This window comes from Cyprinus carpio, chromosome A6 (assembly GCF_018340385.1).
Source record: "Cyprinus carpio isolate SPL01 chromosome A6, ASM1834038v1, whole genome shotgun sequence".
Lineage (NCBI taxonomy): Eukaryota > Metazoa > Chordata > Actinopteri > Cypriniformes > Cyprinidae > Cyprinus > Cyprinus carpio.
The window spans coordinates 18219437-18246268 of record NC_056577.1 but is presented as its reverse complement, the minus strand read 5'-3'; the positions used below and the strand labels follow the sequence as shown (position 1 = coordinate 18246268).

The window sequence follows — 26832 nt, the reverse complement described above, 5'->3', positions numbered from 1 at the left end:
TGACGTTAATCTTATTTATTTAGTTATTTTTCAACGTGGCACTATAATGCTGCTGTAGGCTAATTGTAGCTACTGAATGCAATTACAATTTTGGCACAGCAGCCCAAAAAACAAACAAACAAAATAAATAAAAAACAAACAAAGAAGTACAAAATAGTGAGGGGATATTTTAATTGTTTGTTAATTAACTGGTGTTTTCTGAGTTAGTGTCGCAAAGATGAATTTGATGAACCTGACTCGCCATCTCTACATTGGACATGCCTTTAGAGAGAAATGCATCTATATGGATCACATAATGAAAGAGTTTTTGTTTTCGATTTGAATTATTTTGTTTTAAAATAATAATTTAAAGCATTATATAGATATATTTATCATGTTGGTAAGGCAAGTATTCGCTGAGTTTCAGTTGATTATTGTGAAGCACTCCTGCTCAAGACAGAGATGACAGAAAGCGCATCAGAAAGTGTTTGTTTTCCTTATTTTACAAAAGCACAAGGTTTTGTTGACATTGTGAGTGCAAACACAAATAAAAATAGACTTATACTCTTACCTTTATGAGCACAAATGACAGCATATTTTTTAAGCTTCCACTGTTAAAAAAAAAAAATGCAAAGCGCGATTCAGCTTCCACTCTGCGCACAAACGATTGGATATGCACCCAACAGTGCACATTTATAAAGGCACAATATGTAAATTCTCGCCCCTAAAGAGGGCGCATATTCAAAACAAACAAAGGCGTAGTTTGATGACACCGTGACTGAGTGTGGAATCATGGGAGTTGTCGGCTTCATTTCCACAGCCGATGCAATCCGACAGGACTCAGGCAGAAATCATGTTCATGGATAAGCTAATGATTTATTAATGTCGTAGTATGAAGCAGGGTGAGGCTGAAAGCTGTCGAAGCGAAAGGAGGCTGTTGAACGAGCATGACACACGGCATGAAAGCAGCAGAAGTTTTATTATGCCACAGTTGACCGCTTCCGCTCCTTCCGGTCGTGAGTATATGGGCAGTGCTGTTTTATCATACTAGATACATTTGAATGTTCTGTTATAATGCTACTCTGTCCGGTCATCACCTGTCCAATAAAACGCATAACATATTAAAGCGTCTTTGTTGTTTCCATGTTTTCTACAAAACAAAACTGGAAATCGAGTGATTATGACATCATTGGCAGGTGACACAATGACACTATGGACACCGTCCATGTCACTAGTAAAAATTGCTTATTTCTCTGAATTTAAACATTCTTCGAAACATTTGGGATAATGTAAGTACACAAGTCAGCAAAATATATAACACTGTTCTAGCAGTTTTTTTTTTTGCCTTACCAACATGATAAATATATCTATATAATGCTTTAAATTACTATTTTAAAATGAAATAATTCAAATCGAAAACAAAAACTCTTTCATTATGTATTCCATATAGATGCATTTCTCTCTAAAGGCACATCCAATGTAGAGATGGCGAGTCAGGTTCATCAAATTCATCTTTGTGGCACTAACTCAGAAAACACCAGTTTATTAACAAACAATTAAAATATCCCCTCACTATTTTTGTAAATTAATACTGTGAAATGCACAAAGTGTTTTATGTCTATAGATTTTATTTTAGGCAAGTCGTCGTGTTGATTTGAGAAGGCTAAATTGATCAAACATATGCTACTCAAACTCACTGTCTGCCGCTGGCCGCTTGGTTGTTCCTTTAAAAAACAAAAACCTGAATTTAACAAACATAAAATGTTCCAAACATATTTCTAAATTAACTTAATAAAAAAACGAAACAAAATGTTACCAATTTGCCATTAAAAACCGAAACTGAACTATTTTAATGGCTGCAACGGCAGCTGTGTAATGGGGAAGAGAGAGAGAGAAAAAGACATGGGCTCCAGTTGGACTCAGGCTGAAAATTCAGATAAGCTCTCGGACAAGGGAAATTCAGGGAAATTGCAGGGAAATTCAATTCTTCATTTCTATTAAAAGTTCCCCTCAGCTTGGTGGGCCCCATCTGCCCCCGGGCTGCATACCCAGAAGCTACGCCACTGATTCCAACTAAATGCTGCTTGATTGAACTTAGTAGGAAAAAAAAGTGGCATTTCACTTTGATTCTGGCACTAACGTTGTGTGCTCCTACTCACTTCCTCAACATCACATATAGCTAGTTTTGACTTGCTTCTGGCGTTATGTGAAGCAACATATAATTCAATCTGTACAGTGACCCTCGAGCGATTTTCCCAGAAATGTACGCTACAGTGAACTCTAAAGTGGATTCAAGGACAGACATTTGACAGCAATTTTGAAACATTTACATCTTCCTTTCTTGAAAAAGTGCATTAAGGATTCACATGAAATACATTTCAAATAAACTGATATACTACACAATGTGTGTCCCCCTGGTCAGTGCACTACAATTTACTGGCCCAAAGAGCAGCTGTAGACATGAGTGGGTTCCTACACAAGGCAAACACTATAATGCTGCATAATGCTAATTCTTAAAAGTGAACTATAGTTATTTTTGGAGGAATGTCCCATCATTGCAATTCTGATATTAAAGCCTGTTTGAAAACGACAGCTGATATGTTTACAATAGAATTGGACTGTTTGATGAATCAGTGTGGAAACTGCTAGTGTTCAAACAAATTATTCCAGTTAATTAAATATGAATGACCAAGTTTAGATGTATGATTTCCTCCTCTGTCACGTTCACAGTCTTGTGACTATCTGCAATAAGCTAAATGCCCTAATTAAGTTAAAGAACTTACACAGAAGAATATTCCACAGAAGAAACAGAGTCCTTTCATGTTATCAGGTTGTTTGCACAAGTGGTTTGCTTTCACTGTGAACAGGAAATAATAATAATAAAAAAAATGCTGTAAACATTCAATAAACTGTGTAATTAAGACATGGACTGTACATAAACAGATTTTTTTTTTTAAATTCGCACATAATGTGGAAAGGTTTTAAGGGATCTGAAATGACACATTTACACAAACTCACTTAAAGACCTGGCCTGAAACTTAAAAATGTCAAGTTCTGTCACAGCAAAAAAAAAAAAAAAAAAAAAAAAAGAGGCTAAAATAAATTAATGCATTAAAAACATACACATTCACATAATCTTGTGCACAGTAGCCAGCTGGATTGAAATGCTTTTGAAAATGGCTAACATGTATGTTTGCCATATTTTGTGGGTTATTTGTTGTTTGAATTGCCCTCTTGCTTTTGAAATCCTGCAAAATTATAGAATTTATTGTCTGCATCTGTTTTAGTGCTCATCCTTGTATACAAAAATACAAAACAAAGAAAAAAATCTACCTCTCTACATTTTCAAAAAGTATATATGCTGGACATAGTCTACATTTTTGTTCATTTTTGCCCTCTACTTTTCGAATTTTTAGGATTTTTGGCAATTTTGTTACTAAAGTATACTATTTTACAATTGAAATTGATGTAACACTGATTCCAACAAGTTACTAAAAGTCAGATGGGAAGGCCAAATATCCTATCTGAAAACACAACTGGAAGCTAACCAAGAGGAAGCAACACAACAAGCATGTGGTGTAGATGATGCTGTAAATCAGATGTGAGTTATTAACAGGAACATCCGCCCTCAGTAGTGGGAGGCTCCTGTGGTTTGTCCAATTTTATGTCAATCACTTGAGAATGCTGTTAAGGAATAAAAACTTCAGTACATCAAGAATTTACATCAAACAATGAATGTAAACGTAAAAAAGGTGAAAAGAATCCAACTATAAGCAAAGAGGGAATGGATTTTTATTTATTTATTTATTTAATTTGTGGGGGACTGGCTATAGGTAGGCTATATATATATATATTCAATTGTATGCTGACGTCTGCCAGCAAAAGGGAACGTGCACCATCTAGTGGTCTTCATCCTAAATAACGCTTGTAGCTTTCCTTGCCAACATAAAAGAACCTCATTCAAATGAATGTTAACTGGTGTCCCTGAGAGGTGTGTGGGTTTGGTTTAGTTTAGTGGGGCTTTTATGCTTGTTCAGTCATACCAGCTGCTCCTGGCTGCGCCGACTCTCAGAAATGTAATGTGCTCATGTTTTCATTCATGAACAAATGTCAGAGTAAGTAGTGAGAGGTGCCATGTGTAGTGTGGTTAATGGCGTCCACGTAAATGACTTATAATATAAAACCAAATCAGAGTTTCTCAAACACGTGAAGACAGATCATAACCTTGACTGAGCTGAGCTTTCTGTCTTTTCCACAAACTAGAGAGACATATATAGACATAACTGAATTTATTATGAAATTACCACACAAGCGGTCCCCAATTTTATGCCTCTTTTTTGTTCTCCATGTGGATACTCATTGCCTTAACTGTGCTATTATGCTTGCACACATGCAACATAGGCTACATGGTAACCTACAGCCAACATATAGAACGCAATAAACACTCTGCCCCTGTATCAGGCACAAAAAACAAACCAAAAGAGAACACCTCATGTCATTCAAACGTACTGGATTGGAAATATATCCTATTCTGCTTCAAATATTCACACAGATAATGAAGAGAGAAATGTTTCTTGTTACCATAGCAATAGACTTTCCACTGCCACTAATACTGAATGTGGCAGAAAATGTAATGAGAGGAAAATAAATTAGCCTCAGAGTGGAACAAGGCCAATATTTGAATTTCATGCTGACATGAATGAGTAATCGAGAAGTATATTACCCACCAAAAACCTCACCTTTTAAATTAGATTTTACTCTGTCAAACAAACGAGACAAAATCAATTAATATTAGCTATCAACTGACACAGTTCACTCAGAATAGTACAGCTCTATGCTGATCAACAGCTGTTCTACAATGACCACTGCATAATTACTTTAGAACTTTCGTTTGCACTTTATTTTACAGTACGTGTACTTATATGTACTTATAGTGTACTTACAGTGTATTTATCTAAGAAAGTTCTGGTAATACAAGGTAACTACATGGGGTAGGGTTAGGTTTAGGGCTAGGTTCAGGGTTAGTACCTAGTTATTACATAGTTATTGTAATTACTAAAATAAGTACATAGTATGTACATGAGGAAAAGGACTGTAAAATAAAGTGTTACCGAACTTTCTAATGTCAATTCAACTTTTAAAAGGAAGGTGAAAACACAAAAATATTTTTCTGTTAATGTCAGAGGCTGTGCATCCCCTCCAACTACAGGATTTTGGTGTAATCAGTCTGAAGCTAGGCAAACTAGGCAGAAGTCATATATATATTAGTGCTGTCAAACAATTAATCGCGATCAATCACATCCAAAATAAAAGTTTTTGGTTACAAATATATATATATATATATATATATATATATATATATATATATATATATATATATATATATATATATATATATATATATATATATATATATGTGTGTGTGTGTGTGTGTGTGTGTGTTTTGTCATGGTGTACATTTATTATGTATAAAGAAATACAGTATAGGCTATAGTTTAAAAATATTTAAATGTATATATTTATATTCTTATATTTTATATTATATATAAATATATTTAGTATATAAACATAACACATTTTTCTTAAATATATACATGCATGTGTTTGTATTTGCATATAAATATACACAGTATACAAAACATTATGTAAACAAAAACTTTTATTTTAGACGCGATTAATCAAGATTATTTGTTTATTTGTTTGACAGCACTAATATATATATATATAATATATCTATATATATATATATATAATATATATATATATATATATATATATATATATATATATATATATATATAAATAAATCAACTAATGTTATATCAATAATTTTATGCATAAAAGACATTTAAACTTCTAAACTGTCGCTTCTGGCCAAAATACCATTCCATAATTCATAAAAGCGCTTCTTCCAGTGAAAAATTCGACCCTGTCATCATCTCACATCAAAATCCACCAACATATTTGTTTAGAAATGTTTTGGATTGTTTTAGGTTGTAAATGGTGCTTGGGAGTTTTACCATTATAGGCTGGTTGTTTTCACACACTGCAGCCACACAACTGTGTTCAAACACTTTATAAAAATGATTTTTGCTTTCTATGGCACCTTTAATGTCCAACAAAAAATATTTTAGCCAAATGTATATTTTACTCAAAATTATCACTCGCTCACTTGCGTAAGCCTCGCCTACTCCTAACAAAAAAATTTAAATTTGCATGACTTTCTAACATTTACAGATGAAGAATATAACTGTGACATGTCAGTTATGCACTGAGTAAAACAACATCTCAAATGCATTAAACAGCACAAATATATTCGCTGTTTGCCATGGTGGATCGATTTGATCCATGATCGACATTAAGGACTGCTTAAGAATAAGTGTGCACATCAAATTATCTTGACTCACAGTAAACCTATAAAAAAATAGAGAGACTGAGTGAACAAATAGTCGTTTATGGATCCCCAATTGATTTGTTAAGTTATTTCAAGTCAGAATTTGGACTTTAATCCCTGCTTTTCTTAGTGTCTTTTATGAAACAGCCCCCTGATCCTCAAAAATCATAAACAAATCTATGCAAGCCAAAAATAATTTTTGGCCACCTCTTTCTAGAAAAGTTAGTTTTTGGTTATATATTTAAAACTAAAAAGAATATTTTTAGAATGTTAGAAATTGGTTCCAGAAGGGGAACCTTGTATTAACATTAGGGGAATGTTTGGTTTGCTGTGTATTTTGGTCCACATGCAATGTTTTGATGGTGCCAGAATGTGTCCTGCATGGTATATTATTGTCTGAATATTGAATTATATACTGAATGTTAAAATTATTAATTTGAACAAATTGTAATGTATGATTCAAGGATATTTTTGTTTACTTCAATAAAATAATCAGTGAAAATTTGGGTCCTGAAGCAAAACCAGTTGAGAGCCTACTTATGATGAACATCTCTATGAGTACAGTGTTAAACAAGCAATAGAACAGTACAAACAAGAGAATGGCAGCAATTTTGCATCTGATTTAGCATCTGTACCAGAATGAGAAGCAGCTGTTCTTATAATATGATGAGCCTCACTTCTACCTCCATCTATGGCGCCTTGGTCAGTTACAATGCTTAAAACTCCCAGGTACAAAATATTTAGGACATGAACGTCAGGAGTGTGTAGCGGCGTGTTTTCAAATGCACCTCTTTATAATTCTGTTCGGTAAGAAAGGGTCTGTGAAAGTGTATTTTTCTCCTACATTTTTGTGACTTTAATAATTTTAAAGAATGATACATAAAATCCTGTAAAAGATAAAGTAACATGTTTATGGATTGGTCTCAGTGAAGTAGTACTTATTGATGGGGCTGTGGGAGTACATAAGACAAAAACAGCAGGGAAGCAATGTGCTTGAGGCAAAATTAAAAAACTAAAACCAATCAATTCCTTAATAATTAAAAAATAATAAAATTTAAAAGCATAGAGTGCAGCAGAGTAACCTGATTACACTGAAAACTACATTTAGACATTCGATCCGAATTGCTGAATTGTTTTGGTTTTGAGTTCACTGAAAGGATACTGCCTTCTTTGCTTGTCTCCTGCATGCTCTCCATTCCTGGAAGGGCAGCTGCAACACGTCGAAACAGCTGCAGGAGGGAAGAGAGAATGCTGTTAGAGACTGCAGCTGTCAGTAACCTGAAAACTCCATAAAAAAATGCTGTCTGTTAAATCAGTGGGTAGTGAGGAATGCTCTGAAACCATTTTATTAGTCGTTTTAAAAGGAATCTATGTAACTGGACGAAGTATTGGACAAATTTTGCAACATGTTCAGTTGGTCACGTGCATTTGCTGCATTGACCAACAGAACACTGCTTGCTTTATAATAGAGTTGGGTCAAAAAAAGATTATCTCTTCAAGGACTCAGAATCGATTCTGAGCTTTTTTTTCTGCATATGCACAATTGTGCGTCATATTCTTCTTGCTGCCAATTACAGACACCTGTTCAGCTGCTCATTAATGCAATTATCTAATCAGCCAATCACATGGCAGCATTTAAGAATGTAAACATAGTCAAGACAATCTGCTGAAATTCAGACCAAGCATCAGAATGCGGAAATCTCTTAAATTGCAAAAAATCTCTTAATTCGCAAAAAAGTTTAAGGAGGTTTTTGACTTGTGCGAAAAAGGGTTAATGCTAATGGGAGATGGAAACGCATTTACCAATTAAATTCCTCCATGCACATCAAAAGTCATGTGACTTTGCGCGATGGGACGGGATAACTTGACTAACCAGCAAACCGATCTTGTTTGCACAGCATCTGAAATGCTGTTATAGTCATTCTTAATTGTACGAGCGAAGTCTGTTGTTAAAGTATTTCTGTATAATTTCCTCCCAGAACTGTATTACATGACTGCGTTCCCAAACAGCAGGCATCCACCTCTAAAAGCAATGACCACATTTATTGCATTTCATCTACTCGCTCTAATGCACAAGTAATTTATTATATATAAAAATTATTATAATAAATTATTATACTTTTCTTAGTGATATTTAGTGCCAGTTTATCAGTAAGTGACAGTTGGCTAGTCTGATGAGTCTCAATTTCTGTCGCGACAATTGGCACATTTTGGGCCCCTTAGCTCTTTGTAGGTACACTGTTATTTGCAAATGCTACTGCTGTTTATGTTAGCTTTTGATATTAATTTTTATCCTTGTTAAAGCTTTAGTACAGCAGAATAAAAGTAGAGTGTTACTGTTTGAATTTATAACAGTAACACTCTACTACAACAACGGATAAAAGCTAGTAATAAGTACTTACTAACATACACTTAAGTAACGTGTATATAAAATAGCAATGTGACCACACCTTAAGTTATATCAGCAGTATTAAATTTTTCTTGGTTATTTCCTTTACCTGGTATACTTTGCATGAAGTAAAAAAAAATTAAAAATACTTAAAATAGTCTAGCCACGGCCCTGTGTCATACTGTGCAGCCTTCTGGCAGCAAACATGAGCTGAACCAATTTTAAACCTGTAAAAAAGCGATTTGGAGCAAAGAGGACTTTCTCTGGTGCACTGAAGCAGACCTGCCCTGTTATATATAGTAATAGAAATGAAGATCCCATGCAAGTACTTCTTTTCAGAATCATAAATGTCACAGACTAAAAACTTGCTGACCTTTAAAACAGACTCTGTGAGGAGATGATAAAGGGACAGCAAAAAGCACTTAGTCTGGCTCTGCCTTCTGAAACTTGCAATGCATTGCTAGCATTCTGCTCCTAGCAGGGCAATTAATGGCCCACCACACACCTCCATTACAGCCATCCTCTATAAAGGGCTGTTCCCAGAAGCTATATGAGGCTATACTGAAATGATATATAGCCCTACTCACTCCCAATCATATCAAACAGGGCAGTTAGCTTATATAGCCCACACGACCCCTCTCATTTCATGCCATCAGTCACAATGGACGAGCCACAGGGAAATGGGACACACTGGAACATTAAGCAGAGAGGGTTAGAAAGAAAGACTCATTTTGTTAACTACCTTCAGGTCATTGTTTCTGACAGGAAAGAGAAAGTGGGCACAAAAACAAAAGAACACAAAACCATTTCAATTAAGAAAAACAGACAGGGCCTGTTCCAAATAGAGCACTTAATGTTGACTTGCGGCCTTTGCTTTCATGCGTCCATACGGTGTCACATTTGTAATTTTACAAATCAGAAGAGTGAGTACGAGTACTCGCTTTGCACCTGTTAGCATAACACAACTGTGTAAGTGTTAGCTAACATATTTATCTACAACAACAACATTTATCTTTCAGTCTCTTTTTAGTTCCCTGTTCTTCAAAGCATTGTTTTTGTCTACTTAGGGATTCTAATACTAAATGGGGGACAATCCATAGAATTCCTTTATTTTTGTAAATAGCTAAGTAACCGAAGCCTAACAGAAATCTTTAAGTATTTGTACAAAAATAAAAAATTAAAAACTTTATTTACTTTATTTACTTTGTGCTGTATTTACAAATTATGATGTCCCCAAAATAATGTTTTGGGAGGTTTGTTTGATTTAGCTTATTTGTGGGCACAAATTTGTTCTCAAAATATTTTTAAGTAGCTACACACATACACACACTTCATTGCATGTAAAATAGCCACTTCATTTGTTTTAAAAATAAGACTGAGATGAAAATGAATCACTTTATTATTCTATACTAAAGTACGGACCTTTTCAAAACTGAAAATTAACAATGTTCTTGCTATGCATTTATACTGAAACTTCATATTATTACAATTTATAGCAATGAAACACTGCTATACAACAAATGACTCTATTATTTTTATTATTATCAAAACTTGTTGAGCATTGTATTATTTACACAAGAGTTCAATTCATCCTGGAAAAGATCTGACTCCCTGCAATTCTTCAATCAATATTTGTGTCATTTTGCAATTACCTCTGTGAGGTAATCAGTTTAACTAATGTTGCTGTTATTGAATAAATAAATAAATAAATAAATAAGAAAATGTAGGTATTGATCGGAATCTCAGATGAATGTGGTTCCCTGCTCCAGACAAGACAGAATCAAACGTCTGCAAGCAAACACATGCTCCAGTCAGTTGGAAATGACCTCAATTTGTAATGGAGACTGGAACAAGTCAGCTCCATGTCTGGTGACAATAATATGTTGTGTCAGAGATTTAGTGTATTTTAGTGTTGTACTGTCAGTGCTGAGCTCCTGTGAAACAGTGATACATGGCTTTGAGAAGAATAAAGGCTTAGTGTCCAGTACAGCTGATGGAACAATGAAGAATAACACAGCTCATTCTTACTTTTGTAGAATGAAATATACTACATAGACTAAGCCTCAAGTTTCAAACTGTAAATGTAAAATGGAGAGATCTGACTCTAACTTCTGATTTAAAGACTGTACATTTCATATTAATGCACAATATTAATACAGTTCAGTATTAGGATAACAAATAATATTACTTGGTGAAAGAATTCAATATCAAATATTTTTAATTATGAACATTTATTGAACACTGATATTATCAAAGTACAGGGGTTTTCATACTGTGGTGCAGAGAGGGTGCTTTGGGGTACATGAAAAAAAAAGTTTTTACCATTTAGTATTTTAATTATTTACTGACATGTGTTTTAAACTACATTTTTCTTTAGATTTATTTTTTGTGAAAACCTTTTTTCTCCCAAACATATTTAAGTATTTTTATCATTTTCTGACATTTAACACAATAATTTTAACTTGCTAATTTGAGTATTTTTTATATATAATACTAATGTCAACCATATGTTAATGTCAGACATCTGCACTATGCACTAAAATTACTAAAAAAATTACTAAAAAAAAAAATTACTAAAAATGACTATTACTTCAATACAGTGAACTGTAACACACTGTGTTTTAAAGATTTTTAAAAATAAAAAGCTCAAAAAAGTAAAGTTTTTCAAGATGACCTTCAAGAAATGTTGACTATTTGACTAAGTCTTCCTAAAAGAGGCACAATTAGTAAGAAGTGAAGTGAAGTGAGGGACATACATGTGGCCAAGTATGGCCAAGACTCAAACCCACAACCTTTGGGTTACAAGTCCAACTCTCTAACCATTAGGCCACAACTGCTATTGTAGCTGACTAATTACACAACCCTTAACTCAAAATAAGCAAAGCTTTGTCATTCTAAAAGAAGAGAGACAGGATGACTGAACGACTGGTGCAGTCTGTGATCCAGTCAGACAAGGCTGACACTAACATACACAAACACCCCACACTTTAAGCCCACACAACACACACTGTGTGCTGTACGTACGGCTCTCAGAGAGAGAGAAAAAACACAGCAGTGCTGCACGTCACATCTGATCTCTCCCACCTCGGTGCTTAGTCATCCTGAATCATGCTTTCAACTGCACCTCAGAAGAGAAATCAGAACAAACACAGAGCATTTCTCACACCCACATGCTGTGGCCGCTCTTTCCACTGACAGTGTTGAAGTAAAACTCACCTGTTTGACGTTGTAGCCTGTCTTGGCACTGGTCTCAATAAACATCACACTCAGCTCCTTGGCCCGCTGCTCACCTTCTTCAATTGTGATTTGCCTGTGAAAAGGTTGACGATTTGTATTCATGAGTTTATTTATAAAATATTACTGAACTATGATGACACCTGCTGAAAAACCATAAATTTACAATCTGGTTTAGTGCTGGTCTGGATACTGGACCAGCACAGCCATGCTGATTACCAACCAAAAATATTGCTGCTTGATACTCAACTCAACTCAGCTCAACTCAACTCAACTCAGCTCAGCTCAGCTCAGCTCAACTCAACTCAACTCAACTCAACTCAACTCAACTCAACTCAACTCAACTCAACTCAACTCAACTCAACTCAACTCAACTCAGCTCAGCTCAGCTCAGCTCAGCTCAGCACAGCACAACACCTCTTGCTGGCTTGTTCACCAATTGCTTTTATAAGTTGTTCTGAGTAAAACTGTAAAAACATAACTGTAAATGTAAAGAAAAAAATCAAATCTCCTTTGATGGCCATTCATAAATAGCCAGCCATTTTGACACAAGTATTTATTTATTTACAGTATATGCAAGTACCATATAAATTATATTTTTTCCATCCAGTAGATGTATGTGGGGGTAAGAAATGTAGTTTTACTTGTTTGGGCTTGTTTTGCTTAATTTGCATTATTTTGTATATTTTATACACCTTATTTTATATACTAATGACAAAAATGTGCTTTATTTTGAACATATGGCATTAACAGCTCAGATGATTGGCTCAAAAACAATTGCATCCAGAACTGAGTGCCCATGAGCAAAGATTACAGATTTTACATCAGATTCTGTGCACCAGCTGAGCATCAGACATTAAGATGAATGGGAATGGGCTGAAGGATACTTTCTCCAGACCTCCTTGGTTGAGACAACTTCACACCAGCATCAAAAATACAACACATGCTGGAGATCAGCTACTGTACACTGGTCTTGGCAGGAGGGAATCCATGAAGCATAATGGCAAAGAGAGGTCACATTACCAGGACAACACATAAAGCAAATAATAATTCTGCCAGTAATGGCAACCACTATCACGAAACTGCCCAGCCTTGACAGAAGCCCTACAAGATTTATGAAAACAGCAATAATGGAAATGTGGTATTTGATAAAGTGGTTAATGGGTCACAGATTATGGGAGAAGTATTATCATACAGCACAGGCTGAGACTGAAACAACGGCATCAGTCAGTGCTTCCCTCCCCTCATCTCTACTAACTCTAATTAATTGATGTTGAAACTGATTTATTGCACAGGGAAGGCTCATTAATTAAGCCTCATTTGTATGACACACTTGTGGCATTAATCCATGTCTGTGACTATGGAGCATGTTTATGTGTGTATGTGACAGAGTTTGCAAGGTGGCTGAGAGAAAATTAGTAGGCTGAAGAGGAGACTCGCTGTATCTCAGAGCAGTGAGACGTGAATAGGACATGATGTATTTAAGCCACTGAGCTCTGTCTGCTGGGACAGCTGTGATGTAACCATTTTTTGTTCTCTTTTGTTCTCTCCACAGACAGGAGCTCAGAGGCATTTGTGAGTTTACTTAACTCATGAATTGCATTCTTGGCTAGCTGCTTCTTAAATTACACAGCTCATTCTCTGTAAATGGTGCCAACAGTGCCCCCAAGACTTGCTATTGATATAATTACTGTGATACTGAACTTAATTACATTATTTAATTGAAATTCACTCTAAATAGAATTATATCGGGTACGGGTAAATTATAAAACTAAAATGTTGTAAATATTTTTCAGCTTATAATTAGCTTAACCCCAATGACCAACATTGGTAAAGAAAAAAAAAAGTATTTTCCTTTCTATTTCTGTTAAACTTGGTTATGCTGTGACTTCTCACCTTTATATATATATATATATATATATATATATATATATATATATATATATATACTGTATACAGTCAAACCAAAATTTATTCAGACACATTATCACAGTTTATTTGCTATTGAAAATGGTAATAAAATATGACAAGTATTCAGAGTTAAACTGTGTCAGAACAAATTAATCTTGATGTCAGATTACACTTAAGCAAAACATGGTCAGGTCAAAGTGTCAGAATAATTTTTGGTCCCAAATTTTTATCAATTTTACTAGTAGTCTACTGTATGAAGAATTGTTGGGAGTATTATGTCACAGTTTACTTTATTTTGCTATCCTCACTTACATAAATGAACTATAGTGTCCTGCACCCACTATTAAAAATATATATATAAAAAACATATATATATATATATATATATATATATATATATATATATATATATATATATATATATATCTCAAAAATTATATCTGGTGTCTGAATAATTTTTGGTTTGACTGTATATATATTAATGAATGAAACAGTATGAAAATTTCTTATCACGATTATAGTGGCCAATCATGGTTATCAGTATTATCACAATATTGTTTTACTACCTACACAATTATTTTAAGGATATATCATTATATTATTTAAAATAAACAGTGTGGTTTTTAATTTAGGTGATTTCCGCCTATGATGCCGACTTGACTTATTTCTGTCTCAGAGATAACATGGTCTCTTCAGAGATGCAGTCCTCTATTCATCCATGGCAGAACTATGAAGGTATTTCTTCTTTTTTCAAAGCTACTGTAACAATTGAAGAACTTGACGGATATGAACATCAGATATGGTTAGATGTGGTTTTGTTTCATGATCAAAGTCCCTCCAAACAGCGCATATATGTTTTCGCGCCCTTTTCTTATCTATTAAAGAGTGTGAAACTGCTTTTCACTTTTCAGTCACAACCCTTAGGGAAGGAAAAGTGTGACAGCAGAAAAAATGGTAAAATATAAAAGACACCAGTTTTTTTTTTTTTTTTTTGCCATCAAATGACTTCAGAAAACCAACCCAAGGACTCCAAACCTGACCCTGAAATCTATCTCTGGCTGATGAATGTGATCTCTCAGTAGCCATAAACGAAATATTTTGATATTCAAGATGGGATTAAGAAGTGGATGTGTAGCTCAAGTTATAAATGTTGATAGAGCAGAATGTCTTGTCAGCAGGTCTGCTGAATCTTTCGGTCATAAATGTTTTATAAATGTTAGGCTCACAGAAACAGCACATACTGTACATATTTAGCATGCATGCAGAGTTATCAGACTATATTCAAAAAGTTGTTGTGATTACATTCAGGAGTTTTAAAGTCCTTTCAATGCTCACTTCTTCACAAACTCATTTGTTTTATCACTAACTCTACGAAATGGCGAAAAAGCATTCAGCACTGCTCTTTGTACATACGGTACATCTTGACCTTGAAATAGTCGATTATAATGTGCTGCAGGCTGTCAAAACCTGTGGTTTTCCACACAACACATTTTCTTTTTTCAAGTGGACAGTAAATTGATTGTGTTTGACGCTTTAGACTGATGTATACAGTACTAGGTTGGGCTGAATGTGTCTCTTTTTGTTTGGTATTGGCTCAAAGAAAGGTAATCTCAGCTGACATCAAGTAGGGTGTCTGGAAGAGCGCAGTGCCATCTGTTCCTCTGAGAGAACAAACATCCTCTGGACAGAAATTCATGCATTACACCCACACTGACTTTAAATCTGTTATTCCAGTAATATTACAGTAAGACGTTACTTCCTTCACCAAATGAGGAAATTCAACCTGCCACAGGAGCTGCCGAAACAGTTCTACTTGGCCATCACTGAGTCCGTCCTGTGTTCATCCATAACTGTCTGGTTTGGTTCAGCTACCAAATCAGACATCAAGAGACTACAACATACACTCAAGGATTGCTGAGAAGATTATTGGTTTCCCCTGACCCAATCTCCAAGATCTTTACACCTCCAGAGTGAGGAAAAGGGCTAAGAAAATCACTTTTGACCCCACACACCTTAGCCTACTCTCTCTTTCAACTGTTGCCCTCTAGTTGACAGCCATGCACAAGAACAGTTTTTTTTTCCACGCAGGCTATTCAGCCTGAACAATATCTCTACTGTGTAATTCCTCTTTCTTATGTCTGCACTATCATGTATATGTTTGTACTATGTCTGTACTTTCTTCTGCACTGGAAGCTCCTGTCGCCAAGACAAATTCCTTTTGTGCGTAAACATACTTGACAATAAAGCTCTTTCTGACTTCTGAGTTGTTGCATTTGTATGCATATGTGTGCATATATTGTACGTATATGAAAAATTCTATAAATGATATAAACACACATATCGCAGGAAATGTTCTGACAGGTTGCTCCTTCCTGACTTACTACTGGTTGCCATGGCAACAGTCTGACCCAAGGTTTTTAATATCTTTCCTGTGCCCAGAGACACTCACTACACTGTGACAGAGGATCCGCCTCCAATCGTGTAACTGCCATCTCAGTCGTCTAAAGTGTGATTGCAGATTCAGAGTCACAACAGGAGCAGTCAGCAAAGAGCATCTATAGAACACTACAAACACCATATGATGAGATGCACGTGAAGTTACCAGCCCATTGTCACCACTGCCATAAAGGCAGTAGTACAGTATGTCTACTGTCATCTACTGGTCTTAAGCCAGTCTTATCTATTGCTGTGAAACAGCCTAAATCTAGTCTCCTTTGACAGTCAGTATTGTTACAGTTATTGTCTAACATCATGAGACACTCTAATCTCAAAGCTTTATGGTCTGATGTGAATTTATCAATTCCATTGATTTGTTATAATTTACTTACTTTTGGTTTCAGAACACTTGGAAATCAGGTTTTTATTACATTAATGTTCAGAAATTTAGGGTCTGCAAAAGTTTTAATGTTTTTGAAATCTCGTATGTTATCTGTGTGTTAAGCCTCTTGTGTGATCAAAAATACAGATTATAATTTAAAATAACTGTCTTCTATTTTAATATATATATATATATATATATATATATATATATATATATATATATATATATATATATATATTTTATCCTGGACTGTTTTCACACTTTTTCATAATGCAAATCTAAGAAACATTACTCTTACATTAATCTAAGAATTTCATCAACCATTACTCCAGTGTTCAGTGTCCCATGATCCTTCAGAAATTATTTTAATATGCTGATTTCAGGCAGACGCTTCCACAGTCTGATGGCAAAAACGGAGAGGCTCAGAAGGAGTTTCTTCCCTCACGCTATCAGACTACTAAACATGGACAATAAACACACTGCACTTTAGAGATTCTGGTAGTGTAGGGTTACCCAATAACTCTCTGCACACTGCACATTTTTGAGATAAGCTAGCTACTGTATGCAACTCATCCTCACTGCACATTGCTTACATCTCTCCACATCATCTGTGTAGTAGTTTAATATATTGTGTATATTTCATTATTTGTATTTAATTTTCTTCTTTTTTTCTTATTATTTTTCATTTGTTTGTAAATTTCATTATTTGTAATTAATTTTCTCTTGTTTTTTGCACAGTCTAAAAAGAGTATACCAGACCTACTTTTCACTGCTTGTTGTATGTCATATAACTTGTATGTGACAAATAAAATCTTGAATCTGAATTTAATCTTTGGTGCTCAATGAACTATTTCTTTATATTGTCTCAGTTGAAAACTGTTTTTTGATTAACAGAAAGTTCAAAAGGAAAACATTAATTTTAAATAGAAAATGAGACACTGCTTAATAATTTAACAGTTTAAAAAAAAAAAAACAAAACAAAAAAAAAACATAGAAGTCCAACAAGAAGCACTTCAGAAACAGATGAAATGCATTTAGCAGGACTCATGGGATCTTATCAAATCAATCCAAATTGCAAACTAAATCCAACCTTGGGTATTTTATATAATTTCAAAATGAGTGCACAACTCACATTATATATTTGCCATAGTGTCTTCATTTACCACTAACTGGCAGTATGCCTTCACTGGACATATAAACCATAATTTATACAAACACTATACAACCACCATTTTACAACCACTTACTCTAAAGAAAAAACCTATCACTGTTGACTATCTGGGCATATGAACATGAATGTAGTTCGTCTGTAAATATGCACATATTTTGTTACACAGACAGACATTTGTGCTGCATGATATAAATAAAGTAATACAATTCACTGCTGTGAAACAAATTAACCTTATCAATTCTTCATAGGCAATTTACAAAATGGACTAAATATCAAGGCTGGGATAAATGAGAGTTGATGAGTGTTTTTCATGTTAGCACAGAGCTAAGTGCCTCCATTATCAGCCTGTTCCTCTGTTCCTGAGACACCTCCACCTGCCACATTCCACCACAGTCGTCAGGGAAACCAATCATGAATAACACTCATATTTAAACATGTTACAATAGAAAGGGTTCAGCTCTATCTCAGCATGTGGCATCGATCACCATGGTGACAAACAGATAAACAATCAAGTTTTCAGGTTTCTAACCATATTTAATTGTAAAAACTGCTCTTGCTTCTAATAAATTGTTCTGTTTCTAAAAATTGTTCTGTTGTTTCAAAAGTCTCCTAAGACTGAGAGCTGTGAATTAGTATGGATAACCTGGTCTTTTCTCAGGAGGTGCAATGGAGGATGAAAACTATAGAGGCAAGTTATTACTGAAGAAAAGAGAGGAAAACATTGACCTCCCTCTGGGACACACACACAGAGAGAGGAAAATGAGAAAAGAGAGAGAGACTGAGCTGTATTTATCCCTGAGCTCCCACATCTATGAAGGACTGAGTAAGTGAAGCATGAAATGCTCATTTCTTACAAAAGTTTAATTTGTCTGATGGGCACGTTTCTCTGATCTGTCTACAGTGAAACATTTGACATTGAAATTTCATATTTATAAAATTGATTTAATCTGTTCCCAACTGCATGTTTTTACTAAGGTTAGGGCTGGTGACTATAAATTCAGGCTTTGTACTGATTAAAGCATGATACATGGAAGTTTTAAAACATGGGTAGACCGAGAGCAGTGTTGGGGTGTTACTCATTTAAAAAAAAAGGTAATTAGCTAAACAACAATCTAGGGTAAATACAAAAATACAACAACAAGAAAACGAAAAAAAAAAAAATAATAAAAAAAGTGATGAACTATGTGACATTTTTTCAGTCAGAGCTATATTTATCTGGCGTAGATTTCAAATAGGGCAACAACATTAACTTGAACATATATGATCACTTGTGGTCAGTAAGATTTTGTAATGTTTTTGAATACAGTAAAAAGTAATATTTTGAAATATTACTACAGTTTATTTGAATACATTTTGAAAGGTTATTTATTCATGGATGGAAGAGCTGAATTGCTTGATGCGTGAGAAAAGATTTTTTATTATTACCAGTGTTATAAAAGAGTTGTGCTACTTATTATTTCTTTGAAAACTTGATACTTTTTTCAGAATACTTTCCAGATGAATAGAAAGTTCAAAAGAACAGCACTGATTTCAAACAAAACATTTTGTAACACTGCAAATGTCTGTACTATCACTTTTGATCAATGTAATGCATCCTTGTTGAATCGAATTATTAATTTCTTTCCAATAAATAAAAATAAAATAAAATAAATCCTGCTGACCACACACTTGTCCATTGTAGTGAATATTTTTCCACTAAATACATCTAGAATGTCAAATTACACTGTATAATTGAGTCAAAAACAGTGATGAACAGCAGCATTTATCTAAATCTTACATGGAGAGCCGCTGGATTGGTAAATATATTTTGTCAACAAAATAATTTAAAGGAACCATCCAAATGAAGCAATTCACAAAAAGAATTATACTTCTCAACACTAAATAGATCATTACCTTGACTCATTTGGCCATGTGTACAAATATATAACAGTAATGTAGCATTTTGCCTCACTACATTGTAACAGGTTGGGGAAAATAGTAGCTTGTTATTTTAAAACTTAATTGTAAGTTAATACTAAGTGTAGTTAAGCATCACTGCTTTGACCTAGTTACTCTCCAGCACTGTCAGGGAGAGTTCCTTTTAGAGCAAACCTTCTATAAACAATGTGTTATTTTTGCATGGCTTCCTCTACCTCTTATCTTTCACACAAATATAGGGTTTGTTCTCAGATTATCCATCGCCTTTTATTCCCAGAAGTCTAAAGTGAGAATAAGGCTTCCTTTTCCTTTTGTTTTTCAGAGAATCTCTTTAATGAAACTGTCAGCTTTGATTCACACTCTGGTGAGTGAATCAGCCTTGTTAAGCAGCTTAAAAATAAAAGCATGTGAGAAAGATTGAGAGTGAGACAACTCACCTCTTATCTGCCAAATCTGTTTTATTGCCCACCAGCATGATGATAACATCACTTCCTCTCTCTGTTCTCACATCATCGATCCATTTGGAAGTTTGCTGGAATGAATTCACATCTTTATAGAGAAAAAAACAGAGATAGAAGGTGGTAAATACTTTGTAGGGCTAACACTGAAATAATCTAGATTTCAGACTCTGCTGTTAATATTGCTGTTTAATATATCCAAAATAATTTGTGCGCCACTCCATAAAGCAAGAGAGAGGCCAACCGAGGAGGGTCCATGTGTACCCAGCTGAATATTGTTAAATATTGTTTTTAAGATCACTTAAATTATAAATTGTTATCATATTTGTTTAATAAATGGCAAATTAAAAACAATCTGATAATTTGTAGTTTAGGCTGGTATACTGCATCACACTGTTATGTTGAATGGCTACAATAACTTTAACTACAATTTATCTGCATATTCAATGTAAAAATATTTATATTTTGACAAATTTTAATGTATTTATTTATTTATTTATTTATTTTCAACTAATCGACAGCCATAACAGATTTATAAGTTGTGTTGATCATATCATTATTATTTTACATTAATACTTTGGTTGGAGGGTAAATTATTTTAAACATTTTTATTACTTTTTTTTAATCAAAATGTTTTAATTCATTTTTTTTATATCAAATTTATATGGTAATTTGAGCTTATATTATTTCTTATCTTAAGAAAATGCAATAAATATAATGCCACTATTGTACATCACTGTGTGCTGTTGACATATTATTGAAATATTCAACTGACTAATAAATTAAGGTTTTATTATGGCATTTACGCCTGCTCATGTGCAGCCTGACATCAGTGAACCTGCTTCTGCTTCAAGGTGAAACTGACTTTGGCTGTTTCCTGGTGACACCAACAGAGCTGTGTGCACCGTTTACTCTATCTCTAAAAGTCACAGTGGGGCTTACAGACAATAAAACTGTCATCTTTTTATCATGACAAATAACCTACAGCTGCTTCTGTAATCTTTGGGGTTGAATCTATCTGGTTATAGTGTTAAACAAGGGCAGACCTGTAACGCACTTTACTGACAGAAAATCATCTTTGATCATATCTCAACTTGACAAATCGGGCAGCTGTAATCATGTTAACCACCATGATTTTTTAGCCCTTCGGTAATGTATTGAAGAGGAGGTTTAATCACTGAAGTGTGCGTGTGTTACACTCACTTGTGATGTCATACACCACCACAGCTACGGTTGAGTCTCTTATATAGCTCGGAATGAGGCTCCTGAAACGTTCCTGGCCTGCCGTGTCCCACAACTGCAACCGAACCTGCAAGTCAGAGACCGCCAGCTGAACAGTCAAATTATTCAGCCTCTCAAACACACAATTACATAAACACAAGCCAGGAGCTGGATCGATATGACCTTATAAAACCACACCAAACTGCTTCGCTGAAGGTCATGGAATCATTTCTGGGTTATAAACTCCAGACATCTCTAGAGGATACGATCTATTTTCTTGATACATGAGCTTCCAGCCATATACTAAAACTGTCAGGCATCCAGCTGGTATAATAAAAAAGCTTTGGAGATTCAATATGGTTTCATTAAAACTCTTCTCTTTTGACATGGAATAGTAAACAGAGGAGTGCATTTGATTTACTGTTGTATTAGAACATGCTAGACTGCTTACCGTTCTGTCCTCCAAATACATGGTTTTTGACAGGAAGTCGATTCCAATTGTCGCCTGTTATGACAGAAGGAAAACATCTTGTAAGAACAAAATAAAATCAGATGTTGACATCGAGTGGAAATATGGCTGTTTCTGTGCACGGCAAATATAAATGTGTTCTTGATATCGTCCCAAGAATCAAAAGATGTTGTCTAGATTAAAACAGACAGCCATTACGTTCTGCCTGTCAGTTTGATGATGGTAATAACTGCTATACATGATCACTCTGTTCTGGGACCTGCCTCTCTTTATGATATATTACACATACTGCAACGTGAGAAAACAACACATACATTAAAAATGAAAAAAATAAAACACATTTTCCAAACAAATGCATTGATGATGAATTTTAGTGAATAACGGGTTAAATTTATGTCTGTTCCTCACACAAAAACCATGAATCTGCCAATATTAAATATATCACTGTTGGACTATATTAGATGAATACTGGCCAATATTGGATATTTACAGCAAGTCTGCATATTTATTTCTCTTATTTTACATGTACATTTATACCTTCACCATCATCTAATGCTCCCTTAAGGTTAATCTTTAAAAAACACTTTGTAGCATTTAAAATGACTGGTTTAACTTTTTAGCGTGTCATTTTTTTCTATTAATTTTTATTTATCATATATTATCATATATGTAGATTTATATATACATGAGAGAGAGACAGACAAGTCACATGGACAAATTTTATAGTATTTGCTCCTTATTTATAAGGTATTTTGTCATTTTGTTAAATTTAAACTTCATTTTATAGGAATAAAAATCCTACATGCTCAGAAAAACATAATAGTGAGCAAATAAATCCCCCACAACAGACCCTCCGATTTCCTGAAGAATATTTGAGTTTTACTAGATATTCTCAACCAGTCATCACATAGAATTTAAATGTACAGATGAGCTGCCAACATTATTGTAAGATAAACTGATGCATTGGCTCAGGCCACCACACATCTTTATTGGTGAGATTATCTGAACACTGATAGAATGAAAGTGCCTTCTGTCGTTGAAAGCAAATTCATTCTCCGCTGGTTCTTTAATTGCAATAAGAGTGCAGTCAATTGTGTCGCTTACATTTGTAAAACCAGCTATTGCTGAAAATTGTCTTTTGAGTGTGACTGTTGAATCCAATATACAGCATTTTTTTTTTTAAATCCTCTGTTCAATTTCCAGCAGTTGCAAAAAAAGGCAACTATGCCAAGTGTACATTTGCATAATGGTATGTACGCTATTATGTCAAGTTTGTTGTTTCTTAATCCAAATGCATTTTTACGGAGGCGTTTTGTGTGTGCTTTTATCTAGGTGGCCCTGGTCTTCTCAGTTGTAGCTCCCCCCTGTCGGCAGGTCCTGGATCGATAGGGGTCCACAGATCAGTGGGATCTGAAGAATACATCATGGAAGTCTGCAGTACAGAGGACTGGCCTTTTTGTGATTGTGATAAGTAGAACATTTCTACTGTAGCCAAGATTTGCTATACACTACATATTGCTTTGTGTGAGTAAACTGTATGTATGCAGATAAAGTAGTATTCACTATATATCCAATTTTTAATATACCGCTGAGTGATAACATAGTTGATATTTTTTGAATATATAACAATCAAGCAGTTGGGAATTGCTATATATTACACACCGCTTATCATGAATGCACCCTAATGAATATAACCTCACAATTTAACAAGCCCCTTATTTTGTGCATATTTTATTTCACTCATTCAAATAGCTGGACTATAAATTGACATTCTTTCATACAAAACACAAAGTCATGTGTTTATGAATGTATAACTGATCATGTGTGAGACTAAAAACAACAGTTGGTCCCTCAATCCACTCGTACACAGCTGGTCATCAGCATAATGGTCACGCTTCCGTTTCCGTAGCGATGCCAGGCCACTGTGCTGTCTTAAACAGAAGCAATGAGCTCTTTCACCCTGCCACTCTGTTTCTTTCTTCTGTTTTAGGTTTCGCTGCGGGTTGACCATCCCCCTTCTCTCTCTCTCTCTCTTGATCTACTTTTGGAACATGAAAGAGGTAATAATTCATTGTGAATTAAAAATAACCTTCAATTTAATATATCATATTATAAGCTGACGTTTTTAAACTCAGACCATTTTTTTTTATATTACACACGAGGCATATAATATGTTTTTCTTAGCATATTCCATTGATTCCTGCACTGCTATTTACAGCCTCCTCTGAAAATACAGTGCAACAGTAATAGAAATTATATTTTACTCGAATGTAAGGAGAGATGGAAAGATACTGCTGGGTACAGCAAAATAAAATGAAGAAAACTTTGCTTGCTGTTGCTTTTCATTAGAGTGTGATTCATTAACCAATGACTTATGAGCTGATTCTTTTTAAGGAATCAGTCAAAAAGACTTACAAATTCACAAGTTATTAGTCTGAATCATAATCATACTATGAAATCAATCATTTAATGAACATGTCAGAGCAATTACTTACTAAACTGCAAGTCGTCTTTACTCACTCATGTCTCACTCTAAATCAGGGGTCACCAAACTTCGTCCCGAGGGCCGGTTTCCTGCAGACTAAACTCTTCAGGACACCAGCTCTCCAGGACCGAGTTTGGTGACCCCTGCTCTACATAAACTAAGACCCTCTATGAACCATATTTTGAAGACCCTTATGTTCAACATTTGTATTTCTTTCTTTCTTCTGTGTAAAAAAATTTATTTTTTTTCATACAGTGAAAGTCAATGGGGTCCCCTGTTATTTGGACTCCAATGTTTTTAAAAATATTTCATTTTTTGTGTTATAATTCTGGTTTATGCTTAGTGCAGGCTTCAAAACATATATATGAAAAGGGATTTCTGTGACAAAAATAAAAAAGAAACCTCCCGTGTTAAACAGTGTCAAGATGAAAAACCAAAGGTGTTGAGCTTTTCAAGGAAAGAAGGCGAGAAAGAGAGAGAGCGAGAGAAAGTGACGCCGATGTTAAATATAGAATCTTGCACAGCTACAGGAGTGCTCGCACAAAGAGATGCAGAATGAATTATTCATAAACATATTAATTATTAAGCTTCACACACATCAGCTTTAAAACACAGAGTGTGGTTTCCTGCACACCTCCTCAAAAGCCTCAGAGGTAAAAGGTGTTCCTCCTTGAATTCCTGTAGCTACTAAAATTCCTATAAATAAAGTGTAACTGGCAAATAAAACTGTGACAAGCACACAAACAAAAGTTGTTTGCCTGAGGTACCAAATGAGGAAGCAGCTAATTATAAGTCTTTATTTATGCTTCCAATACACCGCTCAGACAATATTGTCAGTTGGAGTTGGAGACCTGAATTATGCCTATTGAGAATTTTAGCATAAATATAGACTATAATGAACATCTAAAACATTATGAAAAAAGCAGCCATCATAGCTGATATCGCACAGCAGACAGCACATGCCCTTTAGACATAGTACACCAGTCGCTGTGCCCCTAGGGATGGTGGCAGGAGTTTGATTTGAATCGAACGCCAATTAAAACTCCACCAGAAGAGAAATTAGCCACACTAATCTGCTTCACAAAGCACCACCTTGAGTGAATTTCAGGCCAAATGCTGTTTATCTGTTTATCTTTCTATTTGCATTTAACAAAGCATAAATTTGAGGAATGCAGCATGCCCCTAGGTGAGCAGACTCAAAGCATGCTGGGAGCTTTGCTGCATATAAAGTGCCTGCCTGACTGTGATTGTACAGTCAGAGCCTCTAAATCATATTAGGAAGAATGAAAAGCTGGCCTGTAGATGAACATTTGTCAAATTCTACAGAATCAAATCTGGGCCTATGACTGAGTTGGTATTTATCCATAGTTTTTAGACCTTGGAGAGTTGCCCATTTGGCATCGATACTCCTGTACCCTTAAGACGAATGACATGTGTTTCATTAAGGCATATTGATTGGAATGTAACTGCTCAATGCGGAACCTAAAGGGATGACGTCATTCAATCGGCCTGATGAACAATCTGAGACACGTTAAGCAATCGAGTGGGCTAATGTTGGGGCATCTGGTCAATATCAGGAAGGCTTTAAACGTGTTTTGTTTACATTATACAGCTACATTCATTGCCTTCAACATGTGACACGATTCTTAAGGCTACTTAGGTGAGATGCGGAAATAAAATGGCGCACTATCCATTATTCATCTTCTTGGCAAGACAAAGACAAGATGTGTTTGATGGTTTTAAGTGATCCAAGTCATAGAATGTCAGGCAGGTAAGAAGAAGCATCTGGGCTTGTTTATCTATTTATTGAAGATTCAGATGCTACAGGTCATCTAGCCTGCAAAAGCAAAATTGTAAGCTGTTTTTATTGAATCAGACAAAATATTTTGACTGACTTAATACACTCGTTAAAGGGTTGTTTGAAATTGCACTTGACTCACTTACAAATAATTACTTTCAGTCATATCCAACTCAAAATGAACTAAGAACTTATACTGTATTATTTGTCTTTTTTAAAAGCATTAAAAAAATTCTAAGTTTGTGAGACTAATATTACTGACTTCATATGACGACGTGTATTTAAAGATAAAAACTTCACAGCAGAGTTTTGTTGGAATAAATTGTCTCTTAATGGTTAATCTTTTTTTTTTTTTTTTACAAAAAATTGCTTCTTTTTTCATGCAATCTTGTCAGAATGCATTATGAGACTGCATTCTCTATAAAAGAGACACGTAAAGCTGCCATAGAATTTGGACAAAACAAGGTATATTAAGAGATAGTTGTTTACTTTTTGGAGTAGACTTCATGTCAAGACTGTGCTGTCTATGATTCTGTCTACAGAGGCAGCTCACTAGCTTTTGAACCAGAGCTTCAGTGTCTTCTC

The 26832-nt window shown here is 34.7% G+C and overlaps 2 protein-coding genes across 2 annotated transcripts in view; both read right to left on the bottom strand.

Moving 5' to 3' along the window:
• Window positions 1–26832, bottom strand: part of LOC109112082 (ras-related protein Rab-6A-like) — a 358885-nt gene that overhangs the window by 291011 nt on the left and 41042 nt on the right. The gene's annotated exons all lie outside the window — the stretch shown is intronic.
• LOC109053309 (ras-related protein Rab-6B-like) overlaps window positions 2876–26832 on the bottom strand; it is a gene marked incomplete at its 5' end in the record, with an annotated part of 30900 nt that continues 6943 nt past the window's right edge. Inside the window, 6 exons of the mRNA XM_042757450.1 lie at window positions 2876–3653; window positions 7536–7602; window positions 11979–12072; window positions 20254–20365; window positions 21478–21583; window positions 21947–22000. Of these exons, the coding sequence (XP_042613384.1) occupies window positions 3589–3653; window positions 7536–7602; window positions 11979–12072; window positions 20254–20365; window positions 21478–21583; window positions 21947–22000 (498 nt within the window). The remainder of the gene's footprint in view (window positions 3654–7535; window positions 7603–11978; window positions 12073–20253; window positions 20366–21477; window positions 21584–21946; window positions 22001–26832) is intronic.